The 21,020-nt window shown below is 41.0% G+C and overlaps 1 protein-coding gene across 1 annotated transcript in view; it reads right to left on the bottom strand.

Annotated features, from left to right (window-relative positions):
• Positions 1–896: 896 nt before the first annotated feature.
• The window catches only part of LOC143766585 (uncharacterized), a 44,426-nt gene continuing 24,302 nt past the window's right edge, over positions 897–21,020 (bottom strand). The window contains exons 6-11 of the mRNA XM_077254371.1: positions 16,396–16,545; positions 16,087–16,266; positions 15,881–16,004; positions 15,700–15,797; positions 15,411–15,501; positions 897–5,214 (exon numbers count right to left, since the gene is read on the bottom strand). Coding sequence (XP_077110486.1) covers positions 3,608–5,214; positions 15,411–15,501; positions 15,700–15,797; positions 15,881–16,004; positions 16,087–16,266; positions 16,396–16,545 — 2,250 coding nt within the window. The 3' untranslated portion in view covers positions 897–3,607. The remainder of the gene's footprint in view (positions 5,215–15,410; positions 15,502–15,699; positions 15,798–15,880; positions 16,005–16,086; positions 16,267–16,395; positions 16,546–21,020) is intronic.

A 21,020-nucleotide genomic window follows, 5' to 3' on the forward strand; every position in this document is an offset into this window, starting at 1 on the left:
CTTCCGCAGGTCAAATGTGCAGGACAGCAACATGGTCCAGCCTGAACACTTAATGTAGGTACAATAAGCTAAACGTATTGTGAAGTCAGCAGACAGCCTTCGGTAGGAAGGTTCTACAGGCAGTTATCCCACCCTAATCCCTGACTCTGGTATTCTCCATGGTTCTGTCAGGAGGGACGTCCTGGAAAAGGGCAATTAGTCCTACCGGTAATCATATATAAAGGAGTCCATCCTAACCGAGCAGTTAGTTTCCCTCCTTTAGAATGTCTAATGCTCATGTGAGTTAACATTTGTATAGAAAGATTCAATAAATTAGCGTCCTGGTGTGGAAAAGACACCACGACCATGTGCTCATGATGGGTAAATAGATGCGGAAATTTGCAGCTGCAAAAAAGCGTGTTTTGATGCGTTTTTTCACGGATTTGAGTGAGGTTTATGGTGAAAAATGCTGGCAAAAATGCACAGAGAATTGACATGCTGCAGATTATTTTCTGCACCAATACTGCAAGGCAAAAATACTCAACGTGGGCATGACATCTCGGGTTTCTCATTCACTTTGCTGGCAAGAACGCACCAAATCTGCAATGTGTACACAAGCCCTTAAGGGTGGGAGGAGCCTTTTAACCCCTTTCTGCCAGCTGACGGAATAGTACATCAGCTGGCAGAACCCCCGCTTTAAGGTGGGCTCCGGCGGCGAGCCCACCTTAAAGCCGCGACATGTCAGCTGCTTTGTACAGCTGACATGAGCGCGCAATGAGCGCGAGCGGAATCGCGATCCGCCCGCGCCCATTAACTAGTTAAATGCCGCTGTCAAACGCAGACAGCGGCATTTAACTACCGCATCCGGCCGGGCGGCCGGATATGACGTCATCGCCGACCCTTGTCACATGATCGGAGGTCGGCGATGCTTCTAAATGGTAACCATAGAGGTCCTTGAGACCTCTATGGTTACTGATCCTCGGCAGCTGTGAGCGCCCCCCTGTGGTCGGCGCTCACAGCACACCTGTAATTCTGCTGTGTAGCAGCGATCTTATGATCGCTGCTACATAGCAGAGCCGATCGGGTTGTGCCTGCTTCTAGCCTCCCATGGAGGCTATAGAAGCATGGCAAAAGTGAAAAAAAAAAGTAAAAAAAAATGTGAAAAAAAAAAAAATATATAAAAGTTTAAATCACCCCTTTCGCCCCAATCAAAATAAATCAATTAAAAAAAAAATCAAACCTACACATATTTGGTATCGCCGCGTTCAGAATCGCCCGATCTATCAATAAAAAAAAAGCATTAACCTGATCGCTAAATGGCGTAATGAGAAAAAAAATCGAAACGCCAGAATTACATTTTTTTGGTCGCCGCGATATTGCATTAAAATGCAATAACGGGCGATCAAAAGAACGTATCTGCACCAAAATGCTATCATTAAAAACGCCAGCTCGGCACGCAAAAAATAAGCCCTCACCTGACCCCAGATCACGAAAAATAAAGACGCTACGAGTATCGGAAAATGGTGCAATTTTTATTTTTTTTTGCAAAGTTTGGAATTTTTTTTTACCACTTAGGTGAAAAATAACCTAGTCAGGTTAGGTGTCTATGAACTCGTACTGACCTGGAGAATCATAATGGCAGGTCAGTTTTAGCATTTAGTGAACCTAGCAAAATAGCGAAGCAAAAAACAAGTGTGGGATTGCACTTTTTTTGCAATTTCACTGCACTTGGAATTTTTTTCCCGTTTTCTAGTACACGACATGGTAAAACCAATGATGTCTTTCAAAAGTACAACTCGTCCCGCAAAAAATAAGCCCTCACATGGCCAAATTGACGGAAAAATAAAAAAGTTATGGCTCTGGGAAGGAGGGGAGCGAAAAACGAAAATGAAAAAACGGAAAAAGCTCCGGGGGTGAAGGGGTTAAAGCTCTCATGTTTCCTATAAGGATGTTAAGGACGAACTCCATGGTACTGTCAGAATGGACTTTTTGAAACATAATTACCGGTAGTATTAATTGCTCTTTTTTACTTTTATTGTTAGCTCCCTTAGGGGACTTGAAGATGCGATTATCTGATCACTTGTGCTCTATACAATGTGACAGTATCGCTACATATAGAGGAAATCACGGTCTCCTTTGAAGCCCAGCGATAGACAGGGTTTCAAAGGAACTATGTAATGACAGGCATGGGGGTCATCAGCTGACCCCCTAGCTGTCAAAACAACCCATCAGCCACCTGCAATCACATCATGTGCAAATCGATGGGCGGAGATACTGACACATGCACACGTTGGCGCATGTTAAATGCTGCTGTCAGAGAATAACAGAAACATTTAACAAGTTAACAATTGCGGGTGGAGTAGTAATACACAGCCATTACCTGCCTGGTATGGGAGCGGTCTTGGCTCTTGAGCTGGCTCCAGACACCTGCTTCCGACATGCGCAATACATTTAAGGTTCTTGATCTAATCGGGTGGAAAGTTCTTCAGCTACTCACTCAGGACGTGCAGCCTATGTGCAGGTTACAGTACCTTCCTCTCCTGCTCTTCATTAATCAGTTAGATAAGTGTGGGGCTGCAGGAGAGCAGTTCTCTTATTGATCAGGAAGGACGCTCTCTGAGTTCTTCTGTCACAGGAAGTTTCCTCCAGTCTAAGAAGCACTCACTTCTTAGCGAGATTTTTTTCTTGTTAGAAGTGTGGCTTTAATTCCAAAAAAATACAGTAAGCTCTAAAGTAATTTCCTCTTCTCATTTAATTATACGACTGTCTTGTTATAGGTTTTGTACAATTTGTCAATAACATATATAGTTTCTCCTCGTCTGAGTTAATTTTTGATGGTTAACAAAATACAACTTTCCAGCAATTCATTTTTCACACTCTATGTATGATGATGACTTCTATGTGAGATTTTTGATGTTTAATAGGGTTGTCCACTACTTGGACAACCCTTTCTCATTCCTCATGTTTGGTCCTATTACAATGACTGCAATTATACAAACCTCCCATGCCGGCGCACATTCAGTGGTGTTGGCACTTGTGTTCCTGGAGCTTATGTGAGGTGGTTAAGTTATGTGAGCCTTGCATGAAATCAGCACTGGTGTCACTGTCCACATCAGACAAATCAAACATCAGAAGGAAATTAGAGAGCAGCTGCGGCTTTCTCTTGATACTCAATACGTCCAAGAGTGGGGACAACTTCACGTGAGCCCCAGGAAGGTGAGTACAGACAACCCTGGAACGGCGCTAGCACGGAATCTGAGTATGATCATTTTTTATTTTAACAAGGCCAAACATGAAGAATGGACAAGGGGTTGTCCTGAGTAGTTGACAACCCCTTTAAGAAGTTACAATTTTTGGTTAAAACATTCCTAACATTCTGAACATGAAAAAAACAGTCCAGTTTGTGACCTCTCTGATGTTTATTAAGAGTTGATTTCGGTGTAAAATATTTCCCACATTAAGAACATGAAAAAAGCTCTTAACCAATGTGGGTTCTCTGGTGGTCATCAAGATGCCCTTTCCGAGTAAAACATTTCCCACATTCTGAACATCTAACTGGCTTCTCCTCTGTGTGGGTTCATTGGTGTTTAACAACATCTAATTTCTGGTCAAAGCGTTTCCCACATGCTCAACAGAAAAATGGCTTTTCCCTTGTATGAATTCTCTCGTGCTTACCAAGATATGCTTTCTGGTTAAAACATTTCCCACATTCTGAACATCTAAAAGGCTTCTCTCCCGTGTGTGTTCTTTGGTGTTTAACAACATCTGCTTTCTGGTTAAAACACTTCCCACATTCTGAACAAGAAAAAGGCTTCTCCCCTGTGTGAATTCTCAGGTGCTTAACAAGATATGCTTTCTGGTAAAAACATTTCCCACATTCTGAACATGAAAAAGGCTTCACCCCTGTGTGACTGTTCAGGTGCCTAACAAGAGATGATTTCCTTACAAAACATTTTCCACATTCTGAACAAGAAAATGGATGCTCCCCTGTGTGACTTCTCTGATGTGTAAAAAGAATTGATTTCTTTGTAAAACATTTCCCACATTCAAAACATGAAAATGGCTTCTCTTCCCCTGTGTGTGTTCTCAGATGTGTAAGAAGATCTGATTTCCACTTAAAACATTTCACACATTCTGAACAGGAAAAAGGCTTCTCCCCTGTGTGAGTTCTCTGGTGACTAACAAGATATGATTTCTGGTAAAAACACTTCCCACATTCGGAACATGAAAAAGGATTCTCCCCTTTGTGAGTTTTCTGGTGACTAACAAGTTCTGATTTCTGGTTAAAACATTTTTCACATTCTGAACAGGAAAAAGGCTTCTCCCCTGTGTGAGTTTTCTGGTGACTAACAAGTTCTGATTTCCGGTTAAAACATTTCCCACAGTCTGAACAGGAAAAAGGCTTCACCCCTGTGTGAGTTCTCTGGTGAATAACAAGATCTGATTTCTGGTTAAAACATTTCCCACATTCTGAACAGGAAAAAGGTTTCTCCCCTGTGTGAGTTCTCTGGTGTCTAAGAAGATGTGATTTCTGGTTAAAACATCTCCCACACTTGGAACAAGAAGATCTATTCTCTGCTGTGTGAATTTTTTGATGTTTAAGAAAAGACTTTTTGAGGGGAAAACATTTCCCACATTCTGAACAGGAAAAAGGCTTCTCCCCTGAGTGGGTTCTCTGGTGACTAACAAGATCTGATTTCCAGGTAAAACATTTCCCACATTCTGAACAGGAAAAAGGCTTCTCCCCTGTGTGAGTTCTCTGGTGATTTACAATATACGATTTCCGGTTAAAAAATTTCCCACATTCTGAACAGGAAAAAGGCTTCTCCCCTGTGTGAGTTCTCTGGTGACTAACAAGATGCAATTTCTGGTTAAAACATTTCCCACACTTGCAACAAGAAAATTTATTCCCTGTTATGTGACTATTTTGATGTTTAAGTAAAGACTTTTTGAGGGAATAACTATTTCCATATTCTGAATGTGAAAATGGCTTCTTTGCTATAGGAGTAGTTAATTTTTGAATGCTTATTTTGTGACTTTGATTTTCCCTAGTAGTCGGTAATGAATCAGAAGACATGATCTGTTTCAAATCAGATGACAGATCTTTGCTGTGAAGGAATGATGATATATCTGGAGTAATGGCATTCAGTTCAATTCTATCCTGTGAGAGCTCAAAATCATTGGATTTAAAAATTGAAGATGTTAGCTGTCCCTCTGATTGCCTGGTACAGTCATCTGTCAAAGAGAAAACCAAATATTATTTTTGAATGCAATATATTTGAGATTTATATTTTTGAACATTTCTACTTAAAACTGTCCCTAAAAATGTCAAGTTATGTAAAAATATTGAATTATTCACCAAGATAATAACAATTCAGAGTCCAATAAAAAACCTCATAGGATGAACCAGTGGAGTGTGTTGTTCAACCCTTTGTTCATTTTGCCTCCCAAACATGGAATAAAAAGCCACTAATGAATGTAGGCGAGAAAAATATCTATAAAAACTTCTACTTATCTCACGAAAAGCCCCCACTCAGTTCCATCATCTACAAGATGAAAACAGAGATTTCCACATTATTAGGCTGCCGTCACACTAGCAGTATTTGGTTAGTATTTTACATCAGCATTTGTAAGCCAAAACCAGGAGTGGAACAATTAGAGGAAAAGTATAATAGAAACATATGCACCACTTCTGCATTTATCACCCGCTCCTGGTTTTGGCTTACTGACCAAATACTGCTAGTGTGACGGCAGCCTTAGTGGCTCATAGGCTCTTGAAGAGCAACATGGCTTACATAAACTGATCCAGCAATATCCACTCTCCCAAATTCAAATCTTCCCCTCGCTTCTGAGCCTTGCAGTGTGCCCAAACCACATTTAGCATCCATTTATTTGGCATTTCTAAACTGAGAAGAACCCACTTAATTTACAATATGTGCATGTCTGCTGGAGCACAATATGGACACTATATGTTGGTTAATAAAATGGCAAATGTGCAATTTTCACTCTCCAACATCCACTGTGTGCTAATTTACAGAATGTGGCTGTGGAGTCAAAATAGTCACTACTCATAAAGACTACTTCAATGATGGTATAATTTCCAAAATGTAGTCACTTTATGGAGATTTCTACTGCACTGGTGGATTTCTGTCATTTTTGTCATTCCGCTGCAATACAGGTAATTGCAAGCGCCACTAGGTGGCTATAGAGTGGAGGGAGGACTGCACACAGAAGGACCAGATCTGCAATGCAGCAGTGAGGCCACCACCAGGAGGCAGCAGAATAGTCAAAACAAACCGGGTCAAATATTAGACTGTGGCACAGTACAAAGGGAATACGCAATCAGTAAATAACAAGCCAAATGGGTCAGTACCAGTCAGGAGCAAATATGCCAAAGACAAGAGACAAAACAACAGGTCAGGGTCCAAGCCGGGTCAAAAACACCATAGAGTCAATACATGAAAGAGGAATACAGTTGGAAAGGGAAGAGGAGATAAACAGACATGGGTTGAATAAGCAAGTAGCAGGACAAATCAAGGCAAACTGGATCAGCTACTCACGCCATAGGCAGAAGCTATAACTGACATGGTCTGCAGGACACAGCGAGGAAAAATATCAAACCGGAGACCAGACTGAGGCTGAGAAAGTTAACCACTGGCATGACCAGACTGGAAAAAGGGGAAGACAGGACTCAAAACCCGGTCTGGATCATGACAATTTTGTTATATTAAGGCTTCTACAAATGGTGTGTACCCGCTTCTCTGTGATCTGCTCCTGCGATGCCTGCTTCTGTCACCAGGAGAGGCCTTATTCATTCTGCAGGCAGCGCTGGTAATGGAGGAAACGTCGGAACCAGAAGCTCTGCGTGTGCAGGCTCTATCCAGCCACTAAGATTAGGGTCCCTATTACCTGTAGTACCATCCAGTCTGGCAGTATTGGTTGAGTGAGCTGTGCGGTTAAAGTAATCTGCTCCCTGTTTCAGCCAATTGGAAAGCACCACACACTACTAAAGCTCAAATAATATTGCCAAAAGCTGCCAGATACAGCCTTGTTCTCTGCAGATTCAGTCATGTGTGCTCAGCTCCAGCTTAGTTGTGACCCTGCTCCATCTACTGACTACTCTTGCATCTTATGATTTTGTATTTTCTCTGCCCTCCTTGTTCTGACAAGGCTACCTGACTATCCACATCACAAATCAGCAGATAACACCATGGCCCAAGTCTAGGGGTCTCTGTGTAAGTTCAGATCTATGTAGGGGGCTTAAAGGGAGATGAGAAAGGCAATCCCTGTGATCTGGAAAATGAAGTAGATAGTGCCAAACCTGTTCGTGGTAGCCAACTTATGAGCTGCCCGGTGACCACAATACATTGTGTTTGTAAACTATTCAAACAAGATCTTCATTCAAATAGCTAAATGGCGCTCTTTCCCTTCTTAACCCTGCTATGTGCCCAGACAGTAGTGTACAGCCATATACAGTGTGTCCGTAAAATCATGGTGCACTTTTGGTGCCCTTTCACTGGCCCAATCATATCAGACCTGTTCATGAGGAGAGATAACAAGAACCAATCAAAAAACACAAACTCATTTAAGCTGTTGCTGAGCCCCCAGTCAGATTAACCCCTGATAAACTGAACTCTGATTAATACACTGCCAGGTCTGTGACATCATGGAACCACAAGCTTATGTCAGCAGTGTGGTTTTCCATGCCAGTTGAGATGTGGACTGTACAGAGGAAAGTTCAGTGTGTTCTGTGGCTCGCTAAATTTGAATCCGTGAACAAAGTGCTACGTGAATATCGGCGCTTTTATAATTAAGCACCACCACATAGGAATAACATTGTTCGGTGGGATAAGCAATTGAAGAAAACCGGCAGTTTGGTGGAGAAACCCCGTTCTGGTAGGCCATCAGTCAGTGACGAGTCTGCAGAGGCTATATGGGATAGCTACCTAAGGAGCCCTAAAAGATCTGTGCCTGCGTGTGCTCGACAATTACACCTAAGCAAGACTACAGTCCATAAGGTGTTAAAGAAACGTCTCTGTTTTATGGGGTACAAATTGAAGCTGTTGCACACTATCAAACCGGCGGATAGACCTAAACGATGCGCGTTTGCTAAAGATATGCTTCATGAGATCAACAATGATGCAAGATTTTTGCAGAAGATTGTGTTTAGCGATGAGGCGAACTTCCATATCTGTGGACATGTTCATCACCATAACGTCCGAATATGGGCTGCCGAACATCCTCATGCCTATGTTGAGTACGAACGTAACACCCCTAAAGTGAACGCGTGGTGTGGCCTGATGCATGATAAGGTGATAGGCCCATTTTTTTTCGCGGAGCAGTCTGTGAGAGCAAACATGTATCTTGACATGTTGGAATTGTATGCAGTGTAACAATTTTCAGAAGGTGTCATCTTTCAACAGGACGGCGCTCCTCCACACTACACCATTGTTCGTGAGTTTCTAGATGGAACATTCCCCCGGCGGTGGATAAGTAGGGGTTCTGTCAAGCCATGGCCACCACGATCCATGGATCTGACACCCTTAGGCTTTTACCTTTGGGGTTATGTGAAGCCACATATGTACAATGAACGTATCAACGACATTAATCACTTAGAACAGAGAATCACAGACGTTATTCACTCTGTTACACCAGATGTCCTTACCAGTGTGTGGCAAGAACTTCATTATCGTTTGGATGTGTGTAGGGCAACAAATGGACCCACATCAAACTGCACTGAATAGGTATGAAACTGGAAGAGGTTTTCTTTTATTTGGAGCAGATTTCACATTTCTATCGTCTTTTGTTGCTTTCCAGTGATTGGTCAAAAGTGCACCATGACTTTACGGACACACTGTATAAGGTATTGTCAGATTCAAGAGATGTTGGAAAATATTTTATAAAGTCAATTTATTTTCTGTTATCATTTGTGAAGAATTCCAAAGTTATCACCACATAAATTGGCTCAAGTCAGATTTGAAAAATGGAGTAATTTGAGTATGGGGCTCTGTGGCTCTTGGTAATCTCAACTATTGCTGGGGCCAATATTTGCTAGAAGATGAGTTTTCAAGAAAAAAATATTACACATTTAAAGAGGAGTTTTTAAAATAGTGCCCACATAGGCGTGATAACATGCTAAGTGGGCCAGCTAGTCTAGGGAGACTAACACTCCATCGACTAGTCAAAGGCCTCACTTACATATTATAAAGGGACTTTAGAAATACGTTTTCCAAGGAACTGTTTATGTGTGTAATATAATAAGGAGACTGTTAAGCAGTGTGTTTATCTATGTAGACACAATTGCTGGTGGTTTCTGGAGATAAAGGGGGCCTAACAGGTTCCTTTTAAATTTAGATCTCGAGCATGTGGTAGAGGTAATAGAGACCTAAGTGAGGCAAGCCAATACCACCAAAATCAAACATACCATACAGAATGAACCTGTAAAAAAAAAAAAAAAAAATAGACATAGAATAAAAATATCTATCCCAAGAACAACATATGGTTAGGCAGAGAATTCCAATATCGACCCCTTTACCACCCGAGGCGTATCCACATGTCCCTCTGACCTAGTACTTACTGACCCGGGATGTATGCATACATACAAAAAAAATGTTTAAAAAAAAAGAAATTGTAAAAATATATTTTTTTAAAATAATTATTTTAAAAAAATCAAAATACATTGTACCCATTAATAAATATTTGTCTGAAAGAAAAAAATCTAAACAATAAAAGTATACATATTTGGTATCGCCATGTCCGGAACGGCCCGACCTATAAAACTGTCCCACTAGTTAACTCCTTTATTGACCACCATAAAAAAAAAAAAATGAAAAACAAGGTAAAAAACAATGCTTTATCATCATGCCCCCGAACAAAAAGTGGAATAAAGCGCAATCAAAAAGACAAATATAAAAAAATGGTACCGCTGAAAACATCATCTGTCCAGCAAAAAACACCATCATCAGCGAAAAAACAAAAAAGTTATAGCTCTCAGAATAAAGTGATGCAAAAATAATAATTTTTTTCTATAAAATAGTTTTTATTGTGTAAAAGCACCAGAACATAAAAAGGGGCATCACTGTAATGATACTGACACAAAGAATATCAATTATCAATTTTACCACATGCGGAACGGTATAAGATAAACCCCCCAACAAAAATTCCTGAATTGCTGCTTTTTGTTCATTCTGGCTCCCAAAAATCGGATCGGAATAGAAAGCAATCAAACAATGCCATGTGTCTGAAAATGGTACCAATGAAAAAGTCAACTCATCCCGCAAAAAACAAGTCCTCACATGACTCTGGGTTGAAATATGGAAAAATTATAGCTATCAAAATATAGGGATGCGAAAACAAGTTTTTGCAATAAAAGTGTCTTTTAATGCGTGATAGCTGCCAAACATAAAAACCCAATATAAATCAGGTATCACTGTAATCGCACTGACCCGAAGAATAAAGTCGCCTAATCACTTACACCGCACGAAGCATGGCGTAAAAAAATATATAAAACCAATTCTTCACTTGCTGTTTTGTTCATTCTGCCTCCCAAAGATCACAGTAAGGCTTTGGCACACATTTATCCTGCGCTCTGCACTGAGCACTTACAACGGGGTTTCTGTGTAAATCTCTGACATACGTGATTCAGACGAACCCCCCGGGGAAGATTCCTTATGTGGCAGATGGCAGCACTATGGACGCCATAGGACCTGTGATTGGGTGGTGTTCGTCTTTTAAGGCGTGCATAAAAGTGCTGTCGACCACAGTTTTGAGCACTTCTGAAAAGAAGGACATCGCTGAACAGAGGCCAGATGGAGTCCAGAGTAACTCTGCTGCCACATTATAGTGAATGGATCCCTCAGGGGTTTCATCTGAATCATGTCACCTGGAGATTTAGATGGAAACCCCATAGTAAGTGCTCAGTGTAGAGAGCTGGATAAATGTCATATCAAACGTTATGTAAAATGTTCCCAATAAAAGTTTCAAATCAATCTACAAAAATAGCAATATTGGAAATATAGGGATCTTCCACGTTACTGGTGTATAATGGCTCTGGAAAAGCTCCTTGCCCCTCAAATGAAATTTAGCAAACTCTGCGCTCCCGAATCCAAATGCCCCACCAAATCCAAATGCCCCCTCTCTTCTGAGCCCCACAGTGTACCCAAACCACATACAGCGTCCACATGTTTGGCAATTCTGAAGCTATGAGAACCCGCCTTACTTATGGGTGCATGTCTCCAGAAGCATCATTTGGTCATAACGTACTAGTGACTGCAATGTACTGGTCACTACAACGTACTTGTCACTGCAATAGCAGTTTGCAATTTTCACATGGCAACCTTCATTGCTGCTGGTTTCTGGAAAACACACATGGAGTCTAAATCGTCACTACCCTGTAGATAAATTCCCAAAGAGGTATAATTTCCAAAATGGGGTCATTTGAGGGGGGGGGGGGGATTCTGCTTTTCTAACACTTAGGGGCACTGTATATGGAGTCTGCAAACCATTCTAGGAAAATCTGTGCTCCAGGAGGCAAATAGTGCTCCGTCCCTCCCGAGTCTCTCCATATGGCTAAGCAGTACTGTACAGCCACATATGAGGTATTGCCTCCTTCACAATTTATGGTGCCATGTTTACCCACTTCTTGTGAAAATGTGGAATCTGGGGCTAAAACAAAATTTTTATGGTAAAAATGTTGTTATTTTTTCTTCACTGCCCAATGGTATAACATTCTGTTACACACCGTGGTGTCAATATGATCACTGCTCCCCTATATGAATTCATTGAGAGGCGTAATTTGTAAAATGGGGTCACTTATGGGAGGTTCTGTTGTTCTAGCAACCCAGAGGCTCTCCCCCGGGAATAATAAAGTGTATTGTATCGTATCATATTGTAAACCATAACAGTAAAATCTGCACTATAGTATGGCGCTCTTTCCCTTCTGAGCTTTGCACTGTGTCTGAAAAATATTTCCCTATTACATGTAGGGTATTAGCGCACTCAGGAAAAAATGGACCTCAGTTTGTTGTAAAAAAAAATTCCTATTAGCCCTTAGAAAAATTAAAAACTTGGGGCTAAAACAACATTTTAGTGATAAAAATGTAATTTATTATTTCTTCACTGCTCAATGGTATAAAATTCTGTGAGGCACATGTAACATAGTTATTAAGGTTGAAGGAAGACTTTAAGTCCATCTAGTTCAACCCATAGACTAACCTAACATGCCCTAACATGTTGATCCAGAGGAAGGCAAAAAAAAACCCATGTGGCAAAGAGTAAGCTTTGGAGAAAAAAATTCCTTCCCGACTCCACATATGGCAATCAGACTAGTTCCCTGGATCAACGCCTTATCAAGGAATCTAGTGTATATACCCTGTAACATTATACTTTTCAAGCAAGGCATCCAGTCCCCTCTTAAATTTAAGTAATGAATCACTCATTACAACATCATACGGCAGAGAGTTCCATAGTCTCACTGCTCTTACAGTAAAGAATCCGCGTCTGTTATTATGCTTAAACCTTCTTTCCTCCAGACGTAGAGGATGCCCCCTTGTCCCTGTCTCGGGTCTATGATTAAAAAGATCATCAGAAAGGTCTTTGTACTGTCCCCTCATATATTTATACATTAACATAAGATCACCCCTTAGTCTTCGTTTTTCCAAACTGAATAACCCCAAGTGTAATAACCTATCTTGGTATTGCAGACCCCCCAGTCCTCTAATAACCTTGGTCGCTCTTCTCTGCACCCGCTCCAGTTCAGCTATGTCTTTCTTATACACCGGAGACCAGAACTGTGCACCGTATTCTAAGTGTGGTCGCAGTATAGAGGTAAAATTATGTTCTCCTCATGAGCATCTATGCCTCTTTTAATGCATCCCATTATTTTATTTGCCTTTGTAGCAGCTGCCTGACACTGGCCACTGAATATGAGTTTGTCATCCACCCATACACCCAGGTCTTTTTCATTGACGGTTTTGCCCAGAGTTTTAGAATTATGCACATAGTTATACATCTTATTACTTCTACCCAAGTGCATGCCAATGGTGTCAATATGATCACTGCACCCCTACATGAATTCACTGGGCAGTGTACATTGCAAAATGACAATGTGACATGGCAATCTCAAACCATTTCAGCAAAATCTGAACTCCAGTATGGCGCCTCTTCCCTTCTGAGCTTTGCAATGTGCCTCAAAAGTAGTATTCCTTCACATATAGTGCAATTTCTCCTGTTACCCTCGGGAAAAAAAATTGGGGCTAAAATAACATTTTCGTGGATAAAATGTGATTTTTATTATTTTCACGGCTCAACGTTATAAACTTCTGTGAAGCACCTGGGGGTTTAAGGTGCTGACTACAAATCTAAATGCATTCCTTGAGGGGTCTGGTTTCTAAAATTGGGTCACTTGTGGGGGTTATTATTATTTAGGAGTATCAAGGACTCTTCAAAAGGGACATGACGTCTGCTAATGATTCCAGCTAATTTTACATTCCAAAAGTCAAATGACGCTCCTTCCCTTCCGAGCTCTGCCGTGCGCCCAATCAGTAGTTTTCTACCACATATGGGGTATCAGCATACTCAGGAGAAATTGTATAACAAATGTTTAGTCTACTTTACCTGTTACCCTTGTTAAAATAAAATTTGCGTCTAAAGTATTTTTTTGTGAAAAAAAAGTCAAATGTTCATTTTTTTTCCACATTCCAAAAATTCCTGTGAAGCACCTGAAGGGTTAATAAACTTCTTGAATGTGGTTTTGAGCACCTTGAGGGATGTAGTTTTTAGACTGGTGTCACTTTTTGACATTTTCTATCATCTAGACAACTCAAAGTCACTTCAAATGTGAAGTAGTCCCTACAAATAATGGTTTGTAAATTTTGTTGGAAAAAGGATGCAAATTGTCTCTTCAGAGAGGAAGAGGACTAGAACTCTAGTGCCACCTATTGGAAGTAGCAATCCTAACAGTCAATGTCGACCCTTTAATGAGCCTTGTCACATGACTAAGGATAAAAGTCAAACCAGAATCTCAATTTGCAGACACTATGTTTCGGGGTACTGGGAGGGGCAGTACCCCAAATTGAGATTCTGGTTTGGCTTTTATCCTAAGTCATGTGACAAGGCTCGTTAAAGGGTCGACATTGACTGTTAGGATTGCTACTTCCAATAGGTGGCACTAGAGTTCTAGTCCTCTTCCTCTCTGAAGATACAATTTGCATATTTCCCAGAGGAGCATTGCGGCTTTATGTCTCCTCACCTCGACATGCTTAACATGTCACTCTCCGCAAGGAGAAACGATATTTCTTGGATCGTTGGAAAAAGGAGAAATTGCTGGACAACTTTAAACCCTTAAACTTCCTACCAAAATAAAATTAGTTTAAAAAATTGTGCTGATGTAAAGTAGACATGCAGGAAATGTTATTTATTAACTATTTTTCCACAAAAAAAATGGAAATAGCAAGTTATATCAAATAAATGTTACCACTATCATGAAGTACAATATGTCGCAAAAAAACACTCAGAATCAGTGGGATCTGTTGAAGCATCCCAGAATTATTACCTCATAAAGTGACAGTGGTCAGAATTGTAAAATATGGCCTGGTCATTAATGTTCAAACCATCTTGGGGGTAAAGGAGTTAGTTAATGTTTTCGATCATAAAAGTGAACTTTGGCCAGAAAGACTGGACCTGGTCTTGTAGGGACCATATGATCACATTCAGCAGCACAGAAGGGAGAGAAGGTAGATTCATCCAATAAGACAGTGATTTCAAATGCAAATACAGAGAGGGCCAAAATAAAAAATTTGGACAAAGTAGCAGGACAACTTTGATATGTATTAACAGCTCTCAACACAGTATAATAGGCACCACATAGTCCTCCATACAGCATAATGGGTCCCACATACTTCTCCGTACAGTATAACGGGTCCCACATAGTGTTCCATACAGTAAAATGGGGGGACGGTGCCTACATAGCGTGCCAAATACAATCACCCTGCGGGCCAGATTTGGCCCTCAAGATGGAGTTTGACATGTGTGCAAAAAGATATCAGGATTCTAGGAAGGCAACATCATCATTACCCTCCGCTTTCTCTTACAGGCCTATCATAATATTTTTCTTCAAGTAGTTTTCTAACTTGTCAGCAAATTCTACGCACGCTGTCATTTGGCTTTGTAGTTTACAGATCTGGGCAGGTAACAGTCAGCGTCTCCTAATCCCAGGCGGTAGGTGGATCCTCCAGGTTGTAAACTCTATAGAAAAGGGTTTTCAATGTCCAAAGTCATTTGAACAGTTTAGGGTGTAGGAGAATGTTGTGGTTTAGAGACAAAATTGTGATCACACGATTGTGATACAACTGGACTACACCACTGATAAAGCAGCCACAGCCGGTGACTGAGAAAAATCTGTGACTTCTCTGTATTTAGTGGTTCCTACTCACCTGGGTAGTCATATGTAGGAATCTCCTCTTTACACCACTCATCACCCCTCACATATGTCTCTGTAGTATTAATATGGGTCAGATCTTCACCCTGAAACAAATATTGTAAAAGTCACAGACAGATGGAGAAGTCACATCTATGATCAGCTCTAATCCTGCCATCTCCACCGTTCTCATTACACAAGTATAAAACATAAAATACTGGGGGATAAAACAAGACTGAGCACAAGACCTTCACAGCCGTCTACACATCATAGGGAAGATCTCATGACACCTTCTCTCCATCTACCTGATGATCCTGAGGAACATTGGGATCTTCTTGTTTGCAGTCCTGTGGAAGAAGAGGACGGGGACATCTCTCTGGTGTTGTCTTCTTACTGGATAGATCTGGAGGAAACACATACAGGCACTGAATTCATTCTTTACATACAGATAATTATAGGCCGTGTGTATTTAGTCCTGTGTATTACCTGGTGATGTGAGGGGCTGGGGAACCTCCATCATGATGTCCTTGTACAGATGTTTGTGTCCTTCTAAATACTCCCACTCCTCCATGGAGAAATAGACGGCGACTTCCTGACATCTTATAGGAACCTGACACATACAATGATACCGTCATCCCCCGATCCCTTCATAGCATTACTGTATAATGTCCCAGCATTCCCAGCAGTGTCACCTCTCCAGTTAGCAGCTCAATCATCTTGTAGGTGAGTTCTAGGATCTTCTGGTCATTGATGTCCTCATGTATCAGGGCGTGAGGTGGAGGTCCAGTGATTGGGCTCAGGGGTCTTCTCCATCCCTCAGACACAGGGTCCTGACAGCGATCACTAGAGGTCTTCTTCACTACTGTGTAATCCTGGTTATGGAGAGACACATTAATAAATCTCACTACAGACATTTCCAGAGTCCTCACCTCTCCAGTTCTGTCCATCTGTTATTCCCATAGATAAGAATGATGTAATGTGACGTCATCAGAATCTCTCACCTCTCCAGTAAGCCGGAAGAGGATCTCTAGGGTGAGGTGTATTATCCTCTCCGCCATCTTGTCTCTGTCCATATCCATCCTTGATGGGTAAATAAGGAAAATTCTCTTATACAGAAGATCTTCACTGAGAGGATCCGATATTGTAGAGACCTGAATGAGAAGAAGATGAGCCGATGTAAGATCATAAAAATCCTGTGTAATAATACAATTACTGGAGATAATAAGGGAAACATATGAGGAGATTTATTATTTTACAGTATTTAGTTTTCTTCTTTACAGAAGAAACAGGCAGAAATGATCTGATCCCAAAGTCTCCATGTACAGTGATTTATGGGGTTTATTTCTGGCCTTTGACTTTCCTATATTACAAGAAAAATATCAGACAAAACAGATATTACAATGTTTTAAAAGAAAATTGGTGCCAACAATTCCTGTAAAAAGAAAAAAAGACATGAAAAAAAAGAAGACGACACCTTTTATTATTTTTTAACACCTTAAATGTGATTTTAAAAATAATTAAATCTGTGGGCACCAGAACATAGATGTACACCGCAGGGACGGCACAGGTCTCCTCCTGTTATTTTGCCTCCCAAGATTTCAATCTACGCATGCCTTCAGATTATGAGAGGCGCCCCTCAAATTTGGGAGAAAAAAGTGCATCTTATAATCCGAATAATACGGTACATCAGATAGCAGGCACAACCCTTTATGAATGCTTCTTCTGCATTGTGCAGTCAGGAACTTTCCGGCTCCATGTGGCGGTACGTAACTTTTGTTACAAGCTACAACAGTCCAGCAAACCTTTATGGGAAGGCCTATCATCCCTTGAGGAGACCATACGGGCTGAGATGTGCCACTACCGCACCTCAGAGCTACTCACAGCTCCCAGGTGATTTGTGCGGACTTCATAGTCCATTCAATGAGGGTCACACACTCCTTGCTGTGGTACTGAATCTTCAGCTCTCAATAGGAGAACTTGTGTCCCAGTTTGGTGACTGTGTCGTTTCCTCTCCAGTTTTTAATCAAGTAGAATATTAAAAATAATTTAAGGTTTGATAATTCCAATTTTAAACACTAGGGGAAGCAGCTGCTGAAGTTTGCCATGAAAACCTAGTGTACAACTAGCTCACACTACGACTGCAGTAAATGTGGGCGGGGTCTGATCACATGTGTGTGATGTCACACCCAGAAGGGGAGGAGAGGAGTAACAGGATAAGAGGATGAGGTTTAGGATCACAGTGAGGAGCCATTTTGTTGGTGACTGCCAGCGATACTAACAAGTGTACAGTGTCAACGAGGACGGCCATCAGCACCGATTCTGTTAGTTGGTGCTGCTCGCTGTATCATAAGCTGGGGTTAAATACGTGGAGTGTATCACGTGCTGTGATTAGATATGCTTATAGTAACATACATTAACCCCTTAAGCCCCGAGGGTGGTTTGCACGTTAATGACCGGGCCAATTTTTACAATTCTGACCACTGTCCCTTTATGAGGTTATAACTCTGGAACGCTTCAACGGATCTTGGCGATTCTGACATTGTTTTCTCGTGACATATTGTACTTCATGTTAGTGGTAAAATTTCTTCGATATAACTTGCGTTTATTTGTGAAAAAAACGAATATTTGGCGAAAATTTTGAAAATTTCGCAATTTTCCAACTTTGAATTTTTATGCCCTTAAATCACAGACATATGTCACACAAAATACTTAATAAATAACATTTCCCACATGTCTACTTTACATCAGCACAATTTTGGAACCAAAATTTTTTTTTGTGACGGAGTTATAAGGGTTAAAAGTTGACCAGCAATTTCTCATTTTTACAACACCATTTTTTTTTAGGGACCACATCTCATTTGAAGTCATTTTGACGGGTCTATATGATAGAAAATACCCAAGTGTGACACCATTCTAAAAACTGCACCCCTCAAGGTACTCAAAACCACTTTCAAGAAGTTTATTAACCCTTCAGGTGTTTCACAGGAATTTTTGGAATGTTTAAATAAAAATGAACATTTAACTTTTTTTCACACAAAATTTATTTCAGCTCCAATTTGTTTTATTTTACCAAGGGTAACAGGAGAAAATAGACCCCAAAAGTTGTTGTACAATTTGTCCTGAGTACGCTGATACCCCATATGTGGGGGTAAACCACAGTTTGGGCGCATGGCAGAGCTTGGAAGCAAAGGAGCGCCATTTGACTTTTCAATGCAAAATTGACTGGAATTGAGATGGGACGCCATGTTGCATTTGGAGAGCCCCTGATGTGCCTAAACATTGAAACCCCTAACAAGTGACACCATTTTGGAAAGTAGACCCCCTAAGGAACTTATCTAGATGTGTGGTGAGCACTTTGACCCAACAAGTGCTTTACAGAAGTTTATAATGCAGAGCCGTAAAAATAAAAAATCATATTTTTTCACAAAAATGATCTTTTCACCCCCAATTTTTTATTTTCCCAAGGGTGAGAGAAGAAATTGGACCCCAAAAATTGTTGTGCAATTTGTCCTGAGTACGCTGATACCCCATATGTGGGTGTAAACCATTGTTTGGGCGCAGGGCAGAGCTCGGAAGGGAAGGAGCGCCATTTGACTTTTCAATGCAAAATTGACTGGAATTGAGATGGGACGCCATGTTGCATTTAGAGAGCCCTTGATGTGCCTAAACATTGAAACCCCTAACAAGTGACACCATTTTGGAAAGTAGACCCCCTAAGGAACTTATCTAGATGTGTGGTGAGCACTTTGACCCAACAAGTGCTTTACAGAAGTTTATAATGCAGAGCCGTAAAAATAAAAAATCATATTTTTTCACAAAAATGATCTTTTCACCCCCAATTTTTTATTTTCCCAAGGGTGAGAGAAGAAATTGGACCCCAAAAATTGTTGTGCAATTTGTCCTGAGTACGCTGATACCCCATATGTGGGTGTAAACCATTGTTTGGGCGCAGGGCAGAGCTCGGAAGGGAAGGAGCGCCATTTGACTTTTCAATGCAAAATTGACTGGAATTGAGATGGGACGCCATGTTGCATTTAGAGAGCCCTTGATGTGCCTAAACATTGAAACCCCTAACAAGTGACACCATTTTGGAAAGTAGACCCCCTAAGGAACTTATCTAGATGTGTGGTGAGCACTTTGACCCAACAAGTGCTTTACAGAAGTTTATAATGCAGAGCCGTAAAAATAAAAAATCATATTTTTTCACAAAAATGATCTTTTCACCCCCAATTTTTTATTTTCCCAAGGGTGAGAGAAGAAATTGGACCCCAAAAATTGTTGTGCAATTTGTCCTGAGTACGCTGATACCCCATATGTGGGTGTAAACCATTGTTTGGGCGCAGGGCAGAGCTCGGAAGGGAAGGAGCGCCATTTGACTTTTCAATGCAAAATTGACTGGAATTGAGATGGGACGCCATGTTGCATTTAGAGAGCCCTTGATGTGCCTAAACATTGAAACCCCTAACAAGTGACACCATTTTGGAAAGTAGACCCCCTGAGGAACTTATCTAGATGTGTGGTGAGCACTTTGACCCAACAAGTGCTTCACAGAAGTTTATAATGCAGAGCCGTAAAAATAAAGAATCATATTTTTTCACAAAAATGATCTTTTCACCCCCATTTTTTTATTTCCCCAAGGGTAAGAGAAGAAATTAGACCACAAAAGTTGTTGTGCAATTTGTCCTGAGTACGACGATACCCCATATGTGGGTGTAAACCATTGTTTGGGCGCATAGCAGAGCTCAGAAGGGAAGAAGCGCTATTTTACTTTTCAATGCAAAATTGACTGGAATTAAGATGGGATGCCATGTTGCGTTTGGAGAGCCCCTGATGTGCCTAAACATTAAACCCCCCCACAAGTGACACCATTTTGGAAAGTAGACCCCCTAAGGAACTTATCTAGATGTGTTTTGAGAGCTTTGAACCCCCAAGTGTTTCACTACAGTTTATAACGCAGAGCCGTGAAAATAATTTTTTTTTTTTTTTCACAAAAATGAAATTTAGCCCCCAGTTTTGTATTTTCACAAGGGTATCAGGATAAATTGGACCCTAAAAGTTGTTGTCCAATTTGTCCTGAGTACGCTGATACCCCCTATGTGGGGGGGAACCACTGTTTGGGCGCATGACAGAGCTCAGAAGGGAAGGAGCGCCATTTGGAATGCAGACTTAAATGGATTGGTCTGCAGGCGTCACGTTGCATTTGCAGAGCCCCTGATGTACCCAAACAGTACAAACCCCCCACAAGTGACCCCATATTGGAAACTAGACCCCCCAAGGAACTTATCTAGATGTGTTGTGAGAACTTTGAACCCCCAAGTGTTTCATTACAGTTTATAACGCAGAGCCGTGAAAATAAAAATTATTTTTTTTTTCACAAAAATGATTTTTTAGCCCCCAGTTTTGTATTTTCACAAGGGTATCAGGATAAATTGGACCCTAAAAGTTGTTTTCCAATTTGTCCTGAGTACGCTGATACCCCCTATGTGGGGGGGAACCACTGTTTGGGCGCATGACAGAGCTCGGAAGGGAAGGAGCGCCATTTGGAATGCAGACTTAAATGGATTGGTCTGCAGGCGTCACGTTGCATTTGCAGAGCCCCTGATGTACCCAAACAGTACAAACCCCA

Source organism: Ranitomeya variabilis, chromosome 4 (genome assembly GCF_051348905.1).
Source record: "Ranitomeya variabilis isolate aRanVar5 chromosome 4, aRanVar5.hap1, whole genome shotgun sequence".
Lineage (NCBI taxonomy): Eukaryota > Metazoa > Chordata > Amphibia > Anura > Dendrobatidae > Ranitomeya > Ranitomeya variabilis.